The sequence below is a fragment of the Lepus europaeus genome, chromosome 20, assembly GCF_033115175.1.
Source record: "Lepus europaeus isolate LE1 chromosome 20, mLepTim1.pri, whole genome shotgun sequence".
Classification (NCBI taxonomy): domain Eukaryota; kingdom Metazoa; phylum Chordata; class Mammalia; order Lagomorpha; family Leporidae; genus Lepus; species Lepus europaeus.
In genome coordinates, this window is record NC_084846.1 from 12,629,140 (window position 1) to 12,651,240 (window position 22,101).

At 46.8% G+C, this 22,101-nt stretch overlaps 2 protein-coding genes and 1 non-coding gene across 7 annotated transcripts in view; 2 read left to right on the top strand and 1 right to left on the bottom strand.

The window, feature by feature from the left end:
- Nucleotides 1-13,688, bottom strand: part of LOC133749999 (uncharacterized) — a 35,097-nt gene extending 21,409 nt beyond the window's left edge. For all 4 annotated transcript variants that reach the window (XR_009864634.1, XR_009864633.1, XM_062179374.1 and 1 more), the window contains exons 1-2: nt 13,414-13,688; nt 6,030-6,143 (exon numbers count right to left, since the gene is read on the bottom strand). The gene's annotated coding sequence lies outside the window, so the exon portion shown is untranslated. The remainder of the gene's footprint in view (nt 1-6,029; nt 6,144-13,413) is intronic.
- Nucleotides 3,662-3,768, top strand: LOC133750154 (U6 spliceosomal RNA). Its single transcript, XR_009864656.1, has one exon. It is a non-coding gene; the product is annotated as a U6 spliceosomal RNA (small nuclear RNA).
- On the top strand, nt 7,692-13,344 carry ARSL (arylsulfatase L). Of its 2 annotated transcripts, XM_062179371.1 has the most exons (11): nt 7,692-7,987; nt 8,141-8,190; nt 8,860-9,006; nt 9,090-9,211; nt 9,617-9,739; nt 10,092-10,515; nt 10,946-11,082; nt 11,358-11,492; nt 11,766-11,928; nt 12,020-12,141; nt 12,525-13,344. In XM_062179371.1, exons 2-11 carry the CDS (start codon nt 8,168-8,170, stop codon nt 12,878-12,880), a joined length of 1,752 nt encoding a protein of 583 aa, XP_062035355.1. In that variant the 5' UTR covers nt 7,692-7,987; nt 8,141-8,167; the 3' UTR covers nt 12,881-13,344. The 2 variants fall into 2 exon arrangements, with proteins under 2 accessions (XP_062035355.1, XP_062035357.1); XM_062179373.1 differs by lacking the exon at nt 8,860-9,006.
- Nucleotides 13,689-22,101: the final 8,413 nt, after the last annotated feature.

Sequence of the window (22,101 nt, forward strand, 5' to 3'; positions counted from 1 at the left end):
AATCTTGGACTTTGGTTTTTCCAGTTTGGGCCCAACTGAAAAAATCGAAGGCCCTATGTCTCTCATCTTATAGAGACACCAACTAATCAGTCTATTTGGAGTATATTAGAAGTACTGTCAAGATGTGACGTGGTACTAAATTTTAAGTTTCTATAATGGAAAATGCTATTAATACAAATGTTTGAGAATTAAAAAGTCTAATGATCTTGTGTTACTAGACATGATAGTTATCTTAATGAGAAAGCCCCAGAGGCCTAAAGGGTTAAATACTTGTAAAATTCTACAGGTGCTTTCAAAAATACTGTGAAGTAAGCAAGTGCCTCTTGTTGGTTGATGAGTTTATAATTTTAAACATGGCGACTTAAAGTCTTTAGTCATCAACATTTATATATGATTTGTTGCTCATAAAACTAAAGCATGGTTGGTTCTGTGTTTAGCTGTCCTCCTATAGGTTCCTATGGACTTTTTCCAGCCACTTCTATTGTATTCAGTACTTTGGGATGGCTCTGTAAACAGATGAAGCCAATAATGTATTAACAGTACCAACTGAGAGAAAGTATGGTTAACTGACGTTACTAAAAACAAAAAGCAATTCAAATCAATTGGCAATCTACAAAAAGAGTTGAAGATTTTAAAAGCTATTATTAAAATTGCTATATTGGCCTATTATGTTATGTTATATGTGTGTACATATTGTATGTCCACATGGGAAAATTCTATTAAGAGTTTTATTTTAATTGGCTTATAGATAAGATTGTCCATAAATTTAAGCTGCTAAAATTAATCAAAGATGCATTTTAATTCGTGTGACCTGAATCTCTGCATCATATGTTTTATACTTGTTGGTAGAAGAAACTAAAAACATTTTATATGGTTGTACTTAAGTTTACAGGTTAAACAAACTTCACCATGTTAGATATTTAAGAGGTGTTTCCAAATACATGATTCTTAAAATTTATAGAAGGCATCGGATCTTCTGGTAAATGTTTTCTTAAGTTGTTATGTAATGGTTGAAACTGTTTGCTAAGTATTCATGTGATATTGCTATGTCAGCAAGTGATCTAGGACTTGCTCCCTCATTTCTCTATTCTAAACCCAACTTGTTCTTTCATTTCTCTATTCTCTTCAAGGTAGGAAACTAATTCTATTATGAAGGAATCTGTAGGATGCACAATTTAATCTTTAGACCTTATAAAAGAGATGGCTAACATTTTTCTGTAATAGCATAGCCAAAATAAGAGCTTATATTATAATCTCAGAGCTAGATTTACTTCGCCATCAGCAAAGTAAACAGTAAGTAGAGAAAACCTCTCTTTCACACCAAAGGGAAAAAAAAAAGTTTTTAAGGGAGAATATAATTTTCCTCATGGGCATTGTCTACCTTAGAAAAACTACTACAGAACATGCCTGTGACTATAGACTTGTAGTTCAGGCCACCAAAGATTAGAGATGGGACACGGGCACTCCCTTGACTTGTATCCTCTGGTCTGCTTTAACAAAAACCAGAAGGAAAAGAAAGCTAGGCATCAGAAGCAATGGGTGGCAGGCCCATTAATGGCTGATCTGTACAGTGATCTGCCCTCAAGGAGACCCAACAGGCCAGTCCACTGCAGTGGCTTTCAATGTGGTAAGCCTGGGCTTCAGCAGAAGTCAGCTTGTGAAGAGCCCTGGCAGCTCTGCCAAGAGTTGGATCACTGGAAATGGACCTGCCCTGGAGTCGAAGGATGCCCATGTCAGAGCCACAGATCTCATTGGCTCTAAGCTGAAAAGCCCTTCACTCAGCCCAGCTTCCAAAGTGAACCACTGCAGCTGAGGGTATGGCCAAGTAGGGTCAGCAGCATTGCAGGCAGAACTGTAAATTTCTTGTTAGAGATGCCACCTGCCTTTACCTGGCCAGCTCTCCTCCCAGGCCAGCCAAGTAATGAAAGTCAACAGAGTACCTTCCCCTAGGAGGTTCACACCTCCCTTAGGATGTACCCCATGGGAAGAGATAGATAGGTCTGGGCCTCTTAACTTACAAGGCCTAAAGCCCACCAGATTATTATCAAGCCCCTTCTGTCAGGTTCTATTTGCCTCTCAATCAGAAAACTTAATTGTAGCTTAGACAGCACCTTTCTTAGCTCCTCTAATAATGACTCTGTCCTTTGTTCTAGACCCTGTCTAGTGCACTTGGGCCTCATTCCTTTGTAATCATAACCTCTACTCTACCACCAATGGCTCTACTCCCAACCTGTGTGTACTGATGGTCCTCTTCCCCACTTAATGCTGTATAATTGTTCAGACCTGGTAAATACCACTCTTAGGATCTTTGGTTACTATCCTCACCCTGTCTTTTATGACCTTGTCTAAATATGATCAGAGTCGGTGAACTCAAAAGGCTTCCATAGCCTTGGCAACTCATGACGAGAGCCTAGGGTGGTTACTGGCGCCATAAACTAGAGTGTCAATTTGTTGGGTCAACAATAGGAGTCACTGTGCACTTGCTCCTCATGTGGGATCTCTGTCCTTAATGTGCTGTACATTGTGATTTAATGCTATAACTAGTACTCAAACAGTATGTTTCACTTTGTGTTTCTCTGTGGGTGAAAACTGTTGAAATCTTTACTTAATATATACTAAATTGATCTTCTGTATATAAAGAGAATTGAAAATGAATCTTGATGTGAATGGAAGGGGAGAGGGAGCGGGAGAGGGGAGGGTTGAGGGTGGGAGGGAAGTTATGGGAGGGGGAAACCATTGTAACCCATAAGTTGTACATTGGAAATTTATGTTCATTAAATAAAAGTTAAAAAAAAGAACATATAAAAAATGAAAAAAATCTTCCATATGCATAAATTGAAAGAATTAATATCATCCAAATGCCCACACTACCAAAAGCAATATTTAAAATGTTTTATTTTATTTTTAATGATCTATTAATTCATTCGAAAAGCAGAGTCACAAAGGGTCACAGAAAAAAGAGAAAAGAGAGAGAGAGAGAGAGAGAGAGAGAGAGAGAGAGAGAGAGAGAGGACCTCCACCTGCTGGTGTACACCTTACGAGGCCACAACAGCCAGAGCTGGGCCAATCTGAAGACAGGAGCCTGGAGCTTCTTCCAGGTCTCCTGCATGGATGCAGGGGCCCAAAGGCTTGGCCCACCCTCCACTGCTTTCGCAGATGCATTATCAGGGAGGTGGACTGGAAGCTGAGCAGCCAAAATGGAGCTGCTCCATTTCCAGTTCATTAAAAAGACAGATAAAATTAATGTCACCATTCCTAACAAGCTCTTCCTGAATCATTCTTATCTATCAGTTTCTACTATGCTATTTATTTCTCATGAATTTATATTCATATCATCTTAAAAGGATGCAATATATCCTAGAGAAGGGAAGTCATATTTTATGTGGATTTGAGTTTGGAGCAATACAATATAAAATATAATTTAAAATTTGAATTAATTAAATGCATTATTTTCAAAATGTGAGGAATCATAATTTTCTTAAATAAAAATGATATAAACATAATTTATATATGTTGTAATTCATCCATTACTAATGTTTATACAATTCACTGTTTTTCAGTTGTGTGTAGATATCACCACTTTGAATATCAAGACATTTTTATGCAATCAAAAAGAAAGTTGGAAGATGGAATTTGGCCAAGTTGTTAAGATGCTGTTAAGGTGCTTGCTTCGGCAGCACATATACTAAAATTGGAACGATACAGAGAAGATTAGCATGGCCCCTGCGCAAGGATGACACGCAAATTCGTGAAGCGTTCCATATTTTTAATCCGTAAGCTGTACATTGGAAATTTATATTCATTAAATAAAAGTTAAAAAATAAATTAAAAAAAAAAAGGACACCAACATTTCACAACGCCTGGATTTTAGTGCCAGCTCCACTCCTGATTTAATTCCAGTTTCCCCCAAAAGCACACCCTGAAGAACATCACCTTGGAAGCAATGGCTCAAGTAGGTTGGAGCCTCTGAGCCATGTTGCAGACAGGGGTATAGTTATTTTTAAAATAAAATTACTTACTTGAAATGCACACACACACACAGAGAGAGAGAGAGAGAGAGAGAGAGAGAGAGAAAGTTGTCTTCTCTATCCCCAAGTCTTCAAACTTAGTCAACACAAAAGTGGTTTCATAGATATGCTTACTGTAGACATGATAAGTAATGGAAGATGGGATCTATGTGTTCTCTTGCCAAATACAAAGTCTCCATCATTCAAATAGGACAGAGCCCTACCTCTGAGCCACACTCACTCCGAACATACTCCTGGCAACAGGGAATTGGGGACAGAACAAATGAGGATGGCTTGCCCCCAATTGGCAACAGATAGGAGAGGGATCCTGGTGTTTACATTTCACTGTGTCAGGACAGGAGAGAAGAGAGTAGACCTGGATCAAATAGCACCAAATCTTTTGTTCTTACTGAATCTTAAATTTTCTGTGGTATTTGTTTACTTCCCTTATGTCTTTGAGACTTTACTATTATAGATTCTAGTTTAGACTTCAAGTACTTCTCATCAATTTTACTAAAACAAGTGCCCCTACTGAACTCACTGTCATGCCCAAATTCTATGAATAATTCTATTTTAATACTTATATACTTAATTATTATATTTATAATCACCACATACTAATGACAAATTAACTAAAAAGAATTAAATTCAAATAAACATCAGTCTCAAAACTGACTCATGTTTTTATATATATATGGTGTGGAGGTCCAGATGTTGATTACATGTGCCATTAAAATGCAACTTTTAAAAATCCTTTAATAGGCAACTCCATGTTCACTGAACTGGTAAAATCCAGTGCATGTGTTGAAAACACACATAGTGATAAATTTGGAAAAGCTGTTAAGTACTATAAGTGGCTGTCAAAGAGCTCAAAAACCCCCAATGACTCACTATAACATTAATTTAGTATATAATGCTGAGAAAATCAGAAGTATTTGTTAAAATTTCTGCTACAATTCACTAGATTTATGACTTCATAATGTTATCTCTCTTTTGTGTAATGTAGCACTGAGCTAGTTTTGAGTTACACAAATTTAAAGTATAAAAGATTTCTTCTTTTTGTTTTTTAAAGATTTATTTAATTTATTTGAGAGGCAGAGTTACAGACGTAGATCAGGAGAGACACTGGTTCTATCCATTGGTTCACTCCCAAAATGGCCACAATGGTTGTACCTGTGCCAATCCAAAGCCCGGAGCCAGGAGCACTCAGGCCATATTCCACTGCCATTAACAAAGAACTGAACTGGAAGTGCAGAAGCAGGGACTCAAACTGGCACCTGTATGGGATGCTGGTGCTGCAGGTGGAGGCTTAACCCACTATGCCACAGCATGGGCTCAGTGAAAGGTTTTGGAAAGGCATCCTTCATGTAGACTAGTCTGTAATATTGTAAGGTTTAGGTTTAGGTTTTATTTCACACACATCAGTATTCATCTTATAGAAACTATAAATATTGAATATCATATATATATACACAGTAACTACAGATATTGTTATCATTTCTAATTCTCTTTTTAATTCTCTTTTGTTATCTTTCTAATTCTCTTTTTAACATCTTCTAATATGCCAACTTATGGATAATTGTATTGATGTTACCTGTACACAACCATCAGGCATTTCCACTGTAGTATGTAGTGTTTATGTGTACAGGAATTTTTGTGTCTATGTGTGTGTACATGAACGCACAACTTTTGATGGAGATAGTATTGAAAGTAATACTGTGAGAACTCCTAACATTCATTTCAAAATCTCTCTCCTCCCCAGAGATGGCAGCGTATGAGGCAGACCATGGGCCTTTTGCTGTTATGGACTGAAATGTGCCTTCCTGAAACTCATACCTTGAAGGTCTAACTACCAACGTGACTCTACCTGAAGAAAGCACTTTAAAACAGGTCAAATGTTATATCTGTAAGTCCCATAAGGAGAAAGGTCTCTAGAAAAATCAAGCCTGTTATGACCTTGATCTTGTATTTTCAACCTCCACAACTCTGAGAAGTAAAAATCCATGATTTAAATCATATTACCTGTGGAATTTTGTTAGCAAAGTCCTCATTTCTGCCAGCACTTCTTGCAGTCATCTAAAAGGTCTCCATTGCAGGAAATATAGAAACTAAAACTGACTTTAGATGGCCAAACATCTACAAACACAAGAAAGTTATCAGATAATCAACCAGTCTCAAAAGACCCAGAAAATAACAATAATGAATCAAATCTAAGGGCAGTAGAAAAAAGTGAAAAATAAAGATCACAGCAGAAATAAATAAGGAAGGAGCTGGTGCTGTGGTGCAATGGGTTAAAGCCATATGGGTGCTGATTTGAGACCCAGCTGCCCCACTTCCAATGCAGTTCCCTGATAATGCACCTAACCCTAACCCAAACCTGAACCTGAATATGAACCCTAACCCGAACCCTAACCCTAACCCTGATCCTAACCATAACTTAAACCTAACCCTAACCCTAGCACTAACCCTAACCCTAACTTAATCCTAACCATAACCCTTAACCATAACCCCTAACCCTAACCCCAGTGCTAGCTCTGACCTTGACTCTGACCCTAACCCTGAACCCCAACACAACCCAAAAGCCCAGCTTCCTGGAGAAGGGCCTAGAACCACAATCATAATAAAATAATTCCTTGAATTCCACGTTCCAGAAACTACCAGAAGGCCATGTCCACTACAGAATTCACTTTTTTAAATACGATTTTTATGCAAATCTCTTTTTTGTGTGTCAGCTCAGACAATGAGACTGGAGATCCCAGCCTTATTAAAAATAATAAATTACTGGTCTTTACAAGACCTGCACAACCGAAGACAGATATGGAAAATTCCAGAATTCCATAGAAAGTTCCAGAATTCATAGAAATTTCCAGTATTCCATGGAAAATTCCAGAATGTTCCAGAAAAAATCGATATACTATTTTTCCATAACTGCTTTTATTTGCCTTTCAGGTCAATATAGTGCATATTTGCTAATAAAATTGTGTTTTACAAATAGATGTGAGATTAGTATTTTCTGGTGGACTCAACTGGCCACACCTGCCTGGGTCTCACTCTGGGCTCGATTGGTTCGACCTGTCACACCAGAGAAGGTTCCACAGCGGCGCCGCCTCCCCAGGGCGGAGAGGTGGAAGCGCAGAAAGCGGGGTTATGGTCCCGGGGTCTGGCGCGGGTGGCCTCGGGGAAGGCCTTGGGGGGCTTTCGTCTGGTTGCTTAGCTACAGCCTCGCCTCAGCTCTGCGGCGCCTGGTTGCCTAGCAACAGACTCTGAGCTCTGCCAAACCGGCGCCTGGTTACTTAGCTCGGCCAAGTTTCCGCTCTCTCCAACTCGGCCTACTCCGCGCCCCACTGCTTAACAGGATCTCTGCAAAGCCGGCGCATCGTTGCTTAGCAACAGCCACGCCTCAAGTCTGTGGTCTGGCGCCCGGTTTCTTAGCAACAGAATCTGAGCTCTGCAAAGTCTGTGGCCCTTTGTTTAGCAACAGCGAAGCCTCAGCTCTGTCCGCGCCTGACCGGCTTCTCCTGGCGGAATCCAACCTCAGTTCCCGAGAAAATTTCGGTTTCTTTCCGGGGCGGGGGTGGGGGGGTGGGGAGAGGGTCCGCTGGAAATGAGCACAGCGCACCGCGTGCATACGCGGCAGGGGCGGGACTTCCGGTTTTCTTCGGGGGGGGTGGTTAGTCGTGGCAGAGGCGTCCCGCGCATGCGCACACACGCGCCCGCAGCGGATCTGTGGAGGCGAGGCGCAAACGTGGCAGCTTTGGCGGGAGGTGAAGCCACGGATTCCTTTCTTTCTCCCTGTTTTATTTTTAGATTCGTTTATTTACTTAGGAGACGACCGTGTACCCGGCTGGAGACAGGAGCCCCTGAAATTCTAGAAAAATCCCCGTGTATCGCTGCTCGAATTTTCAACGGAGCCAAAGCTGGCTGAGAAGCTGTTTGCAAAAATCGACAGAAAAATACTGAGGCCTTTGGAACCTTCTACGGTAGGGAAATTCGATAATTTTACAATGCAGGAAAAAAAAAAAAGAAATTGCAGGATGACTGGCAGGTGCTGGCGGGGATGGGCTTGCGTGACTGACAGCAGCTGATAATGCGCCAGCCCCCTGAGTCTCCGCTGCCTTCTGTCATTATCACAGGGGAATAAAGAGGGACAGAGGGACACCATGTTGACCCCCAGGCCGGCCTGGTGAGTGCGAGGGCCCTAGGTATTGCTAATGGATCATGCATCGGTGTTGGACTGGGCGCCAGACTCATATGCAGCCTTGGGTGGGGCCGAGCTGAAGCCAGAAGCCTGGGGCTCCATCCAGGCCTCCCAGTAACTGCATAGGACCCTGATACTGCACCAGGAGCTCCATCCTGGTCTCAGCAGGTGCAGGGCTTTGAGACTGCACTAGGAGCTCTATCCAGGTCTCCCAGCAGGTGTAGAAGGCTTTGAGCCTGCACTCAGAGCTCCATTCTGGTCTCCCAGCAGGAACACAGGGCCCTGGAGCCTACACCAGGAGCTCCATCCTGGTCTCTAAGCAGGTGCACAAGGCTTTGAGCCTGCACTAGCAGCTCCATTCTGGTCTCTCAGCAGGTGCACAAGGCTTTGAGCCTGCACTAGGGGCTCCATCCGGGTCTCCAGCAGGTACACAGGGCTTTGAGACTGCACCAGGAACTCCATCCAAGTCTCCCAGCAGGTGCCCAGGGCCCTGAGCTTGCACCAGGAGCTCCATCTAGGTCTCCCACGTGGGCAAAGCAAGTGCGCCTGCCTGCACCAGGAGCTCTGTTGGGTATCAGGCAGGTGCACAGAGCCCCGAGCCTGCACGAAGAGCTCTATCCAGGTCTCCCAGCAGGTGCATCCCTCACATTCCAGGGGCCTCCGGACTCTCGCCCTGGGGCTGATACTACTGCTGCTGCATCCCCAGCCCTCTGCTTCTGGCCCCTGGCCCAACTTCCTCCTCCTGCTGGCTGACGACCTGGGCATCGGGGACCTGGGCTGCTATGGGAACAAGACCCTCAGGCATGGACTTGGGAGGGGTCCCCCAGTCGCTCCAACCCTGAGGGGCTCGCGAGGGGCAGGGCTAGATTCAGCTGCATTTGCAGGACCCCGAATATCGACCGCTTGGCACAGGAGGGGGTGCGGCTGAGCCAGCACCTGGCTGCAGCTTCCGTGTGCACGCCCAGCCGTGCTGCCTTCCTCACGGGCAGGTACCCGGTGCGCTCCGGTGAGTCCATCTCTGTGGCGGTGTGGGACATGTTGTGGGAATGACCTAGAATGTTCTATGGGAATGATCTAGAATGTTCTATGAGAATGATCTAGAATATTCTGTGCGAAAAAGTTCCAGAATATGAGAAAAATCTAGTATATTCTTTTGGAACAATGTAGAATGTGAGGATAATCTAGAATATCCTTAGAACAATGTAGAATATTCTATGAGAACAATCCAAGGTGTTCCAGGAGAATAGATTATATGAGATCAATCTATAATTTTCTATGAAAAATATCTAGAATATTCTATGAGAATAATGTAGAATATTCTGTGATAATAATCTATTCCCTGAGAGCAATCTAGAAAGTTCTCCAGTGAGGAAGGTGCAGCTCTGACATCATTCACAATCTGCCTCCGCAGGCATGGCTTCCAGCACCGGGGACCGCGTATTACAAGCCACAGGGGTCTCCGGGGGGCTTCCGGCCAATGAGACCACGTTTGCAAAAATCCTGAAGGAGCGCGGCTATGCGACAGGAATAATCGGTGAGTGAGCTTATAACATCATCACCCCTGGCTGTGACATGGAGCGGGTGTGCACCTGCTGGGATACCCAGATGGGGCTCCTGGTGCAGGTGCGGGGCCCTGTGTACCTGCTGGGAAACCTGGATAGAGCTCCTGATGCAGGCTTGGGGTCCTGTGCACCCATGGGGAGACCTGGATGGAATTCCTGGTGCAGGCTCAGGCCCTGTGCACCTGCCGGAGACCCGGATGGAACTTCTGATGCATGCTCAGAGCTCTGTGAACCTGTTGAGAGACCTGGATACCCCTCAATGCATAGAATTCCTTAGCCCCGCCCCCTCACCCACATATGCACTGTCTGTCCCTTCCCCTGCAGGAAAATGGCACCTGGGCCTGAACTGCGCATCATCCCAAGATCACTGCCACCACCCGCTGCACCATGGCTTTGACAGCTTCTATGGGACACCGCTAAGCCTCATGGGAGACTGCACGCACTTTGAGCTCTCAGAGAAGCGGGCGGGGCTGGAGCATGCCCTGGGGTTGTGCGCAGGGGCAGCTGCTGCAGCCGCCATTGCAATGGTGGCAGGGAGGCTCATGGGGCTGGCACACGGGACCTGGGCTCCAGTGATCCTCTGTGTGGCCAGCGCAGGGGTTCTCGGTTCCCTCGGGCATGTGATGGGGCCGCTGGTGCAGCTTGCAGACTGCGTGCTTATGCGGGGCCGGGAGATCGTGGAGCAGCCGCTGGACCCTGCCCGTGCTGCTGCCCGGGTGCTCCGGGAAGCCGAGGGCTTCCTGCGCAGGTGAGTGCGCATCTTCTGGGACTGCATCTTGGTCTTGGCAGATGCACAGGGCCCCGAGCCTACATCAGGAGCTCCATCCAGAACTCCAGCAGGTGCAGGGGGCCCTGAACCTGAACCAGGAGCTCCATCTGGGTCTCCGAGTAGGTGCATAGGGCCCCAAATTTGCATCAAGAGCTCCATCTGGGTCTCCCCCGTAGGCTTAGCAGGTACACAGGGCCCTGAGCCTACACCAGGAGCTCCATCCAGATCTCCCAGCAGGTGCCCAGGGCCCTGAGGCTGCACCAGGAGCTCCATCTGGGTCTCCTCGAGGTACAAGTGCAGCAGCTTCCAAAGGCCCTGAGTCTGCACCACGAGCTTCATCCGGGTCTCCTCGTGGGCACAGCAGGTGCACAGAGAACCATGACGCCTCTGATGCACAGGATTTTTGCAGCCACAAGACTGGTCCCTTCCTGCTCCTGGTCTCGTTCCTGCACGTGCACACCCCACTTGTCACCATGCCCCCGTTCCTGGGGCGCAGCGCACATGGGCTGTACGGAGACAATGTGGAGGAGCTGGACTGGATGGTGGGTGAGTGCACACAGCCCAAGCATGCACAGGGCACGCCTGCATTGCAGTGAGGTGTAGAGGTTTGCACCCAGCGAGATTGTGTGAACTGCATAAGCATGCACATGGCACACGCGCATTGCAATGAGGCAGAGGTTTGCACCCAGCGAGGCTTAGCACGAGCACCAGCATGCCCAAGGCATGCCTACATTGCATGAGGAAGAGTTTTTCCTGGGGGCGGGGCTCCCCAGGGGCTGTGCACATGGCTTCAGTCATCAACTTGCCCACGTGTCTCCCAGGCCGCATTTTGAGCAGGCTGGAGCAGGAAGGGCTAAGTGAGAAGACTCTGGTTTACTTCGCTTCGGATAACGGGGGCTGGCTGGAGGCGCGCGTGGGGAGCCAGCAGTATGGCGGCTGGAACGGTGGCTTCCGAGGTGAGGCTGTGGCAGCAGGGGCCCCTGGGCGCAGGGGAGGATACCAGATGATTGACAGTGGTGGTGCACGGTGCCCTGAGAGTCCCCTGGAACTCCATCCAGGTGCCCCAGCAGGTGCACAGGGCCCTGAGCCTGTACCAGAGCTCCATCCGGGTCTCCCTATGGGTTAGGGAGGTGCACAGTGCCCTAAGCCTGCAGCAGGAGCTACATCCGTGTTTCTCAGAGGGCGCAGCAGTACACAGGCCCCTGAGCATCCCGTCTCCTCCCCTGCAGGGGGCAAAGGCATGGGCGGCTGGGAAGGCGGCATCCGGGTCCCCGGGATCCTGCGCTGGCCAGGGGTCCTGCCCCCCGGCCATGTAGTACCAGAGCCTACAAGCCTGATGGACGTGTTTCCCACTGTGGTGAAGCTGGCGGGGTGCGCGCTCCCGCAGGACAGGTGCCGGTGCCCACGCCCCTGCCCCTCTTGCCCCAGCTGGCTCAATCCATCTCCTTCCAGCCACAGTAGCTCTGTGTCCCTCCCCCTTCAGGGTGATTGATGGGCGGGACCTGATGCCACTGCTGCTGGGGGCGGAGCCGCACGGAGGCCATGAGTTCCTGATGCACTACTGTGAGACGCACGTGCACGCAGTGCGCTGGCATCAGCGAGAGCGTGAGTCCCAGGAGAGGGACAGGAGGGGGGCGTCCGGGCCCCGTGCATCTGCTGTTTCCACGGAGAGACCGGGATGGAGCTCCTTGTGCAGGCTCAGGGCCCTGTGCACCTTCTGATCCCACAAGCAGAGACTGGCAGAACCAATTTAACTTGGAGAGACCCAGACAGAGACAGAAACAAGCAGAACCAAGGAACCCAGAGTCAGAGGGTGGCATGGCCAATGGAACCTGAGACAGTCAGGCAGAACCAATCGAACCCAAAGAGAGAGAGAGTCAGCGGCAGACGTGGCCAATTAAATGCGAGCTAGAGAGCGAGGTTTGTATAGCCCCATGCAAAAAGCAGATGCACCTGCAGGCCAGCCCCATTCCTACTCTCTGCCCCAGGAGGAACCACGTGGAAGGTTCACTTCGCAACCCCGGAGTTCGAGACCCCGGGCGCCGGCGCCTGCTATGGCCGGGCCGTGTGCGACTGCACGGGGTCCCAGGTGAAGGAACACGAGCCACCTCTGCTGTTCGAGCTCTCGCGGGACCCGGGGGAGGGGCGGCCGCTGACGCCTCACTCGGAGCCCACTTACCCTGAGGTCCTGGCTCGGGTGCGGGAGGCCCTGGCCGCTCACGTGCGCTCACTGGGACCCGCGCCCCCTGGCCAGCTAGACTGGCCCTGCAATGCCTGGCGGCCCTGGCTGCAGCCGTGCTGCGGTCCATTCCCTCTGTGCTGGTGCCAGCGCGAGCAGGACTGACTGCCAGATGATTGACTGACAGGCGGGGCAGAAAAAAAGCAGCCATGCGCAATAAACACCCAGCAGATGCAAGATGATTGACAGATGATTGACAGGCAGGGCTCACCCACTTCGAAAAACCAAACATGCAAGAAAAACTAGCACCCGTCCCCCCGCTCTGGGAAAAACCCAGACACACCAGGAATCTCTGCGCTACCACTCCCCCCCCCCCCCCCGGGCCTAACAGCGCGCCAAACCTCGCCGCTGCCTGACTGGACAAGAATCTGCCACTCAGAACGAAGCCCCACCCCGATCCATAATCTGCCCCTGACAGTAGAGAACACTTGCCAATCTAATCCAAAATCCCGCCTCCTCCGTACTCAAACATCCGATCTGGGCCGGAAGCCTCTCATCCTGCTCGCCCCTGACTGGACACGTAACTTGACACTCAGACTCGAAATCCTCCTCCTCCCTCCCCCCCGCCCATTACTTCCTCCTGACTGGAAGCGGGAAATGCCAATCTGTACGCGGAATCCCGCATGCCGCCGCCCCACCGTGATAGGAAGAGGAAGGTGCCAGTCTTCGCAGAAGTCTCCAAGAACCGCCATCACGGCACCATGTTGTCTGTTTCCCGCGCGCGTGTCCCCGCGTGCCACAAAGACATCTCTATCCTCGCCGAGCTTAGAAGTCTGAGGTGATTGACAGCTTCCGGTATGCCCTCGCAAGGTTCCTGAGAGGGAGGAAGCAGGGTTTCGGCTGCTGATTGGCATTTGCCCCGTCGAAGTCAGAGGAAGCGAGCGGGATTCTGTGCACTGATTGGTAGGATCTTTGTAGAAGGAGGGGATTTGTAGCTGACTGGCAGGTTGCATGTTCAATTAAGGTCAAGGCTTTATTAGGGCTGTAGGAGGCGGGGTTCTCGGTGCTGATTGGCATTTCCACAGTCCAATCAGACAGAAAGAATGGGCGGCGGAAGAGGATGCGGCTGTGAGTGCTGACTGGCAGTTTTCTCGTCCTATCAGAGTCAGAATTTGTGATGGGCCGGATGGAGGCGGGGTTGTGGGCGTGTCCGTCCCTATTTGGATCTGAATTGTGTGAGGGACATTCTCAGGAAAAACATTACACCTAGCCATGGGGGGCAGTTGGATTTCCTGGGGGCAGCTCCGGGCCCCGTACACCTACTGGGAGACCCGGATTGGGGTCCTGTTGCAGGCTCAGGCCCAGTGCACCTATGGAGAGACCCAGATGGAGCTCCTGGTGCAAGCTCGGGGCCCCGTGCACCTGCTGATTCAGAACACCGCAGCTGCAAAAGTGCGAAGCATGGACACATGGCAAAGCCGTGCGGGTTTTTTTTTTTCTATTATTTTTCATTTATTTAAAAACAATGCGTGCACATAGGGGAGGAGACGGCTCATTTGTGCAATAATTAAATCAAAATCAATTGCAAAAAAAAAAATAAATAAATAAAGCCAGTATTTCTAACCTTACCCTATAAAACCCTCGGAAGCCTGAGCTTCCCTAGTGCAATTATGGGAGCAGGAATGGGGGGATGCTAAGAGTTTTTTTTTTTTTTTTTTAATGTAACATTCTAGAACAATACCACGCATGCATCCTCATCTTTTATCGGAGACATCGGCTTCTTCCCCTTATAGAAGCCTAGGATTTCCCAAAGGGATTATGGGAGTGGGGCTGTGCGGTTTCTTTGGTGTCATGGTTTTGTGCCTGAGCGAGCACTGACAGAGGAGTTCCACACACTGAGAAGTTTTTAGAGTCCTTTATTGCTGGCGGCCAAGAGTGGGCTCATGCCGCAAGGAACTCTTGACCCCGAGGCCCAAAGCAACAGGATTTATAAAGGCAAAAACCGCACAATTGGGAGAGGAATACATGGTTGCTAAGATCAAGGGGTAGTACATAGTTACTAGGGTCAAGCTAACCTAAAACATATTTGAAATCAATTATGATTTGACGGTACCAGTTACAATCTTGACAATTATCAATTATAACCTTGACTTTAATGTAATTATTGGTTTTCATTATATGTAGGGCATAGACAAATCACATTTTTATCATTAACCCAGGTGCAATCTTTTTTTTTTTTTTATTTTTTTTTGACAGGCAGAGTGGATAGTGAGAGAGAGACAGAGAGAAAGGTCTTCCTTTTGCCGTTGGTTCACCCTCCAATGGCCGCCGCGGTAGTGCGCTGCGGCCGGCCCACCGCGCTGATCCGATGGCAGGAGCCAGGTGCTTTTCCTGGTCTCCCATGGGGTGCAGGGCCCAAGGACTTGGGCCATCCTCCACTGCACTCCCTGGCCACAGCAGAGAGCTGGCCTGGAAGAGGGGCAACCGGGACAGGATCGGTGCCCCGACCGGGACTAGAACCCAGTGTGCCGGCGCCGCAAGGCGGAGGATTAGCCTAGTGAGCCGCGGCGCCGGCCAGGTGCAACCTTTCTACTTTCAAGCTTGAGCAATCATGCTAGGGGGTTTCTGTGCTTTGCCAAGTGTGATGTGCACTGCTATTGTTCAACTATTTTAGGTCATAGCTTCAGATCAGAGTCTCACGGTGGGGAGGGGGGTGCTTTCCCAGAATGGAGTCTCAGGTGCTCCAAAATGGAGTCCCTACTGTCAAGGTGCTACTTCAATGGAATATACTAGAATATTCTAGGTCAAGGCTGTGCATGCATCCTGGGCTTTTTCTTCTAGGGTTCTTCTTGCACTTTTTTTTTTTTTTTTGACAGGCAGAGTTAGTGCGAGAGAGAGACAGAGAGAAAGGTCTTCCTTTTTCCATTGGTTCACCCCCCAGTGGCCGCTGTGGTTGGTGCACTGCGCTGATCCGAAGCCAGGAGCCAAGTGCTTCTCCTGGTCTGCCATGCAGGTGCAGGGCCCAAGGACTTGGGCTATCCTCCACTGCACTCCCGGGCCACAGCAGAGGGCTGGACTGGAAGAGGGGCAACCAGGACAGAATCTGGCACCCTGACCGGGACTAGAACCCAGGGTACTGGCACCGCAGGCAGAGGATTAGCCTAGTGAGCCGTGGCGCTGGCCCTTCTTGCACTCTTAAGTTCTAGAAGGGTTGAGATTGGCAGCAAAGCATCATGAAAACTGAGCGCAGAAGCTACTAAAAATTATTCTTAATTTTATTTTGCATTAAAATGCATACATTAATTCTGCCCTGTGTCTGGTGCATTTAAAAAATATGAATTTAAAATCCCATCATTATGTAGGATGTATACTTTGCAATTTGCAAGGAATCACACTGTTTCTGGAAAATCCCAGAAAGTTTTAGAAAATTCCAGAAAGTTCTAAAATCTCCCCCAAAAGTCCATGCAATAGCAGAATTGCAAGATGAGTTTCTTGCAGTGGGATTTGCAAGTCAGGAAGAGGTCACAGTGGAACTCAGTGGCTCTGGAAGCAGCTCTGGGCCCTGAGGGACCTGCAGTAGGAAACCCCAGCCCCCAGCAGCACAAGCAGCAGCACAGACGCGATGGGGGATACCACTCTAGTCACTGTATTCCCTGCAGGTGAGAGGGAACAGTGAAAGGCCCCGGGGAGACTCATATGGAGATTCTCATGCAGGCTCAGGGCCCTGTGCATCTGCTGGGAGACCTGGATGGCACTCCTGGTCCAGGCTCAGGGCCTTGTGCAAGGAGCCCCAGATAGAGCTCCTGGTACTGTTCCTGGGCCCTGTGCACCTGCTAGGAGACCCAGATGGAGCTCCTGGTGTAGGCTCTGGGCCCATGTTCCATCAGGGAAACCCAGATGGAGCTCCTGGTGCATGCTTAGGGCCCTGTGAACCAGCAGGCATACCCAGATGGTGCTTCTGGTGTAGGCTCAGAGCCCCGTGCACCTGCTGGGAGACCCGTATAGAGCTCCTGGTGCAGGTTCAGGGCCCGGCGCACCTGCTGGGAGGCCCAGATTGAGTTCCTGGTGCAGGCTCATGTCCCTGTGCACCTGTTGTACTCACAGGGGAGACTGAAATGTAGACCCAGATGTGCACAGGACATCACTTGGGTTGATTCTGTGGAACTCTAGAAGCTTCAGCATCCATAATCCAAGCCACTGTGTACAGTCTGGAGCAGAGGAATATGTCTGATCCTGAACCGCCCCAGTGCCTGTTCACAGTCATGTGAGTTCAGTAGAAGCTTCTGGATGCTGGCAGCCTTACCTTGCAGACTAGTGGGGTCAGGGTCTCCGTCCGATCCTGGGATGGGAAAAACATGTGCTCAGCCATGTGTGTGTGTGCATGTGATGTGTGAGCCAGGAGCACACATGCATGCCCATGCATGCTCACACATCGGGCCCACTCAATGGGAATGCTCACCTGTGGGCTCCAGGTGTGGCAGCCAGGATGTTGGCCTTGGGTGCAAATCTGTGGGGAGGGGGTGGAGTCTGTGTCCCATACAAAATAAATAAATAAAAACCCCATTGGTACAGCAGGTGCGCAAGGCCCTAAGCTGCCCTAGGGAGCTCCATCCAGGTCTCCCAGCAGGTGCGCAGGACCCTGAGCTGCCCCCGGAAGCTCCACCCAGTTCTCTTAGCTGATTGGACCTGGAAAATCAGGCAGGGTAAGAATCCTCAGGGACTGGAGTCCAAGACAACCATGCCTCATTGGGCAGATTGGGGACCTGATCATGCCCTAAGAAATCCACTTTTAGATTTCCAGGCAAGGACAGGCCCTCAGAGGAAGGAAATATTTTAAACTCTGTGAGAAATGTGTGAATGTGTGGCTGCTCCTGCATCCATTGGTTGTTCAAATCTGTTGACCCATGGTGCAAGCTATGGGTTACATGTGAGCCTGAAACCATGATGTTAGTAAAATGGTGCAGTCTTATTTGTGGCACAATCTAGGCCCCAGATACCATCTTAGGCTCTGGCTCTACCACCATTGCTAGAAGCTAGGTAACCAGATGGCCCAACCCCAGGTGTCAGTTCCACCCCCACCCTAATGGGATTTGCTGCTCCTACCGCCCTGCCCACCTCCCACCAAAGTTTTTTTTTTATTAAACTTTTATTTAATGAACATAAATTTCCAAAGTACAGCTTATGGGTTACAATGGCTTCCCCCTCCCAAAACTTCCCTCCCACACACAACCCTCCCCTTTCCCGCTCCCTCTCACCTTCCAATCACATCATGATTCATTTTCAATTCTCTTTATATACAGAAGATCAGTTTAGTATATATTAGGTAATGATTTCAACAGTTTGCCCCATATAGCAACACAAAGTGAAAAAAAATACTGTTGGAGTACTAGTTATAGCATTAAATAACAGTGTACAGCACATTAAAGACAGAGATCCTACATAATGTTTTTTTTTAAATTAATTAATTTAGTATGCCATTTTCAATTTAACACCAGGTTTTTTTTTTATTTCCAATTATCTTTATAAACAGAAGATCGATTCAGTATATAATTAGTAAAGATCTCATCAGTTTGTACCCACGCAGAAACACAAAGTGTAAAAATACTGTTTCAGTACCAGTTATAGCATCACTGCACATTAGACAACACATTAAGGACAGATCCCACATGGGATGTAAGTACACAGTGACTTCTGTTGCTGACTTAACAATTTGACACTCCTGTTCATGGCGTCAGTAATCTCCCTAGGCTCTAGTCATGAGTTGCCAGGGCTATGGAAGCCTTTAGAGTTCGCTGACTTTGATCTTATTCCAATAGGGTCATAGTCAAAGTGGAAGTTCTCTCCTCCCTTCAGAGAAAGGTACCTCCTTCTTTGATGGCCCCGTTCTTTCCACTGGGATCTCACTCACAGAGATCTTTCATTTAGGTCTTCTTCTTCTTTTTTTTTTTTTTCTTTTCCATGGTATCTTGGCTTTCCATGCCTACAATACTCTCATGGGCTCTTCAGCCAGACCCGAATGCCTTAAGGGCTGATTCTGAGGCCAGAGTGTTGTTTAGGACGTCTGCCATTCTCTGAGTCTGCTGTGTATCCCACTTCCCATGTTGGATCTTTCTCTCCCTTTTTGATTCTATCACTTAGTATTAGCAGACACTTGTCTTGTTTGTGTGATCCCTTTGATTCTTAGACCTATCAGAGCCATCGATTTTGAACTGAAATTGATCACTTGGACTAGTGAGATGGCATTGGTACATGCCACCTTGATGGGATTGTATTGGAATCCCCTCGCACATTTCTAACTCCATCATTTGGGGCAAGTCTGATTGAGCATGTCCCAAATTGTACATCTCCCTCTCTTTTTCCACTCTTAAATTTAACAGGGATCACTTTTCAGTTAAAATTTAAACACCTAAGAATAATTGTGTGTTAATTACAGAGTTCAACCACTAGTACTAGAACAACAACAACAACAACAACAACAAAATACTAAAAAGGATAAAGTATTACATTGTACATCTAGAGTCAGGACAAGAGCTGATCAGGTCATTGTTTCTTATAGTGTCCATTTCACTTCAACAGGTTTCCCCTTTGGTGCTCAGTTGTCACCGATCAGGGAAAACAAATGATATTTGCCTCTTTGGGACTGGCTTAATTCACTCAGCATGATGTTTTCCAGATTCCCCCATTTTGTTGGAAATGACTGGGTTTCATTGTTTCTTACTGCTGTATAGTATTCTATGGAGTACATGTCCCATAATTTCTTTATCCAGTCTACTGTTGATGGGCATTTGGGTTGGTTCCAGGTCTTAGCTATTGTGAATTGAGCTGCAATAAACATTAATGTGCAGACAGCTTTTTTGTTTGCCAATTTAATTTCCTTTGGGTAAATTCCAAGGAGTGGGATGGCTGGGTTGTATGGTAGGGTTATGTTCAGGTTTCTGAGGAATCTCCAGACTGACTTCCATAGTGGCTTAACCAGTTTGCATTCCCACCAACAGTGGGTTAGTGTCCCTTTTTCCCCACATCCTCTCCAGCATCTATTGTTGGTAGATTTCTGGATGTGAGCCATTCTCACCGGGGTGAGGTGAAACCTCATTGTGGTTTTGATTTGCATTTCTCTGATTGCTAGTGATCTTGAACATTTTTTCATGTGTCTGTTGGCCATTTGGATTTCCTCTTTCGAAAAATGTCTATTGAGGTCCTTGGCCCATCTCCTAAGTGGGTTGTTTGTTCTGTTGTTGTGGATTTTCTTGATTTCTTTGTAGATTCTGGTTATCAACCCTTTATCTGTAGTATAGTTTGCAAATATTTTTTCCCATTCTGTTGGTTGCCTCTTCACTTTCCTGACTGTTTCTTTTGAAGTACAGAAACTTCTCAATTTGATGCGATCCCAAATGTTAAGTTTGGTTTTGACTGCCTGTGCTCCTGGGGTCTTTTCCAAGAAGTCTTTGCCTGTACCTATATCTTGCAGGGTTTCTCCAATGCTCTCTAATAATTTGATGGTTCAGGTCATAGATTTACATCTTTAATCCATGTTGAGTGGATTTTTGTGTAAGGTGATAGGTATGGGTCTTGCTTCAAGCTTCTGCATATGGAAATCCAATTTTCCCAGCACCATTTATTGAATAGGCTGTCCTTATTCCAGGGATTAGTTTTGGATCTTTGATCAAATATGAGTTGCCTGTAGATGTTTGGATTGATTTCTGGTGTTTCTATTCTGTTCCATTGGTCTATCCATCTGTTTCTGTACCAGTACCATGCTGTTTTGATAACAACTGCCCTGTAGTATGTCCTGAAATCTGGGATTGTGATGCCTCCAGCTTTGTTTTTGTTGTACAAGATTGCTTTGGCTATTCGAGGTCTTCTGTGTCTCCATATGAATTTCAGCATCATTTTTTCCAGATCTGAGAAGAATGTCTTCGGTATCTTGATTGGTATTGCCTTGAATGTATAAATTGCTTTTTGGAGAATAGACATTTTGATGATATTGATTCTTCCAATCCATGAGCATGGAAGATTTCTCCATTTTTTGGTATCCTCTTCTATTTCTTTCTGTAAGGTTTTGTAGTTTTCATCGTAGAGATCTTTAACGTCTTTGGTTAAGTTTATTCCAAGGTATTTGTTTTTGTAGCTTTTGTGAATGGGATTGATCTTAGAAGTTCTTCCTCAGCCATGGCATTGCCTGTGTATACAAAGGCTGTTGATTTTTGTGCATTGATTTTATATCCTGCTACTTTGCCAAACTCTTCGATGAGTTCCAGTAGTCTCTTAGTAGAGTTCTTTGGGTCCCCTAAATAAAGAATCATATCATCTGCCAAGAGGGATAGTTTGAGTTCTTCCTTCCCAATTTGTATCCCTTTAATTTCTTTTTCTTGCCTAATAGCTGTGGCTAAAACTTCCAGGACTATATCAAATAGCAGTGGTGAGAGTGGGCATCCCTGTCTGGTACCAGATCTCAGCGGAAATGCTTCCAACTTTTCCCCATTCAATAGGATGTTGGCCGTGGGTTTTTCATAAATTGCTTTGATTGTATTGAGGAATGTTCCTTCCATATCCAGTTTGCTTAGAGTTTTCATCATGAAAGGGTGTTGTATTTTATCAAATGCTTTCTCTGCGTCTATTGAGAGAATCATGGTTTTTCTTCTGCAGTCTGTTAATGTAGTGTATTACGTTGATTGTTTTGTGAACGTTGAACCATCCCTGCATACCAGGGATAAATCCCACTTGGTCTGGGTGGATGATCTTTCTGATGTGTTTTTGCATTCTATTGGCCAGAATTTTATTGAGTATTTTTGCATCTATGTTCATCAGGGATATTGGTCTCTAATTCTCTTTCAATGCTGCATCTTTTTCCGGCTTAGGAATTAAGGTGATGGTGGCTTCATAGAAAGAATTTGGGAGGATTCGCTCTTTTTTGATTGTTTTGAATAGTTTGAGGAGCATTGGAGTTAGTTTTTCTCTAAATGTCTGGTAGAACTCAGCAGTGAATCCATCTGGTCCTGGGCTTTGCTTTGTTGGGAGGGCCTTTATTACTGTTTCAATTTCTGTGTCAGTTATGGGTCTGTTTAGGTTTTCTATGTCTTCCTGGCTCAATTTAGGTAGGTTGTATGTGTCCAAGAATCTGTCTATTTCTGATAGATTTCCCTGTTTGCTGGCATACAAGTCCTTGTAGTGATTTCTGATGATTCTTTTTATTTCTGTGGTGTCTGTTGTTGCGGTTCCTTTTTCATCTCTGATCCTATTGATTTGGGTCTTTTCTCTTCTTTTTTTAGTTAGTTGGGCCAATGGGGTGTCAATTTTGTTTATTTTTTCAAAAAACCAGCTCCTCGTTTGGCTGATTTTTTGTAATGTTTTTTTGGATTCAATCCTGTTGATTTCTTCTCTGATTT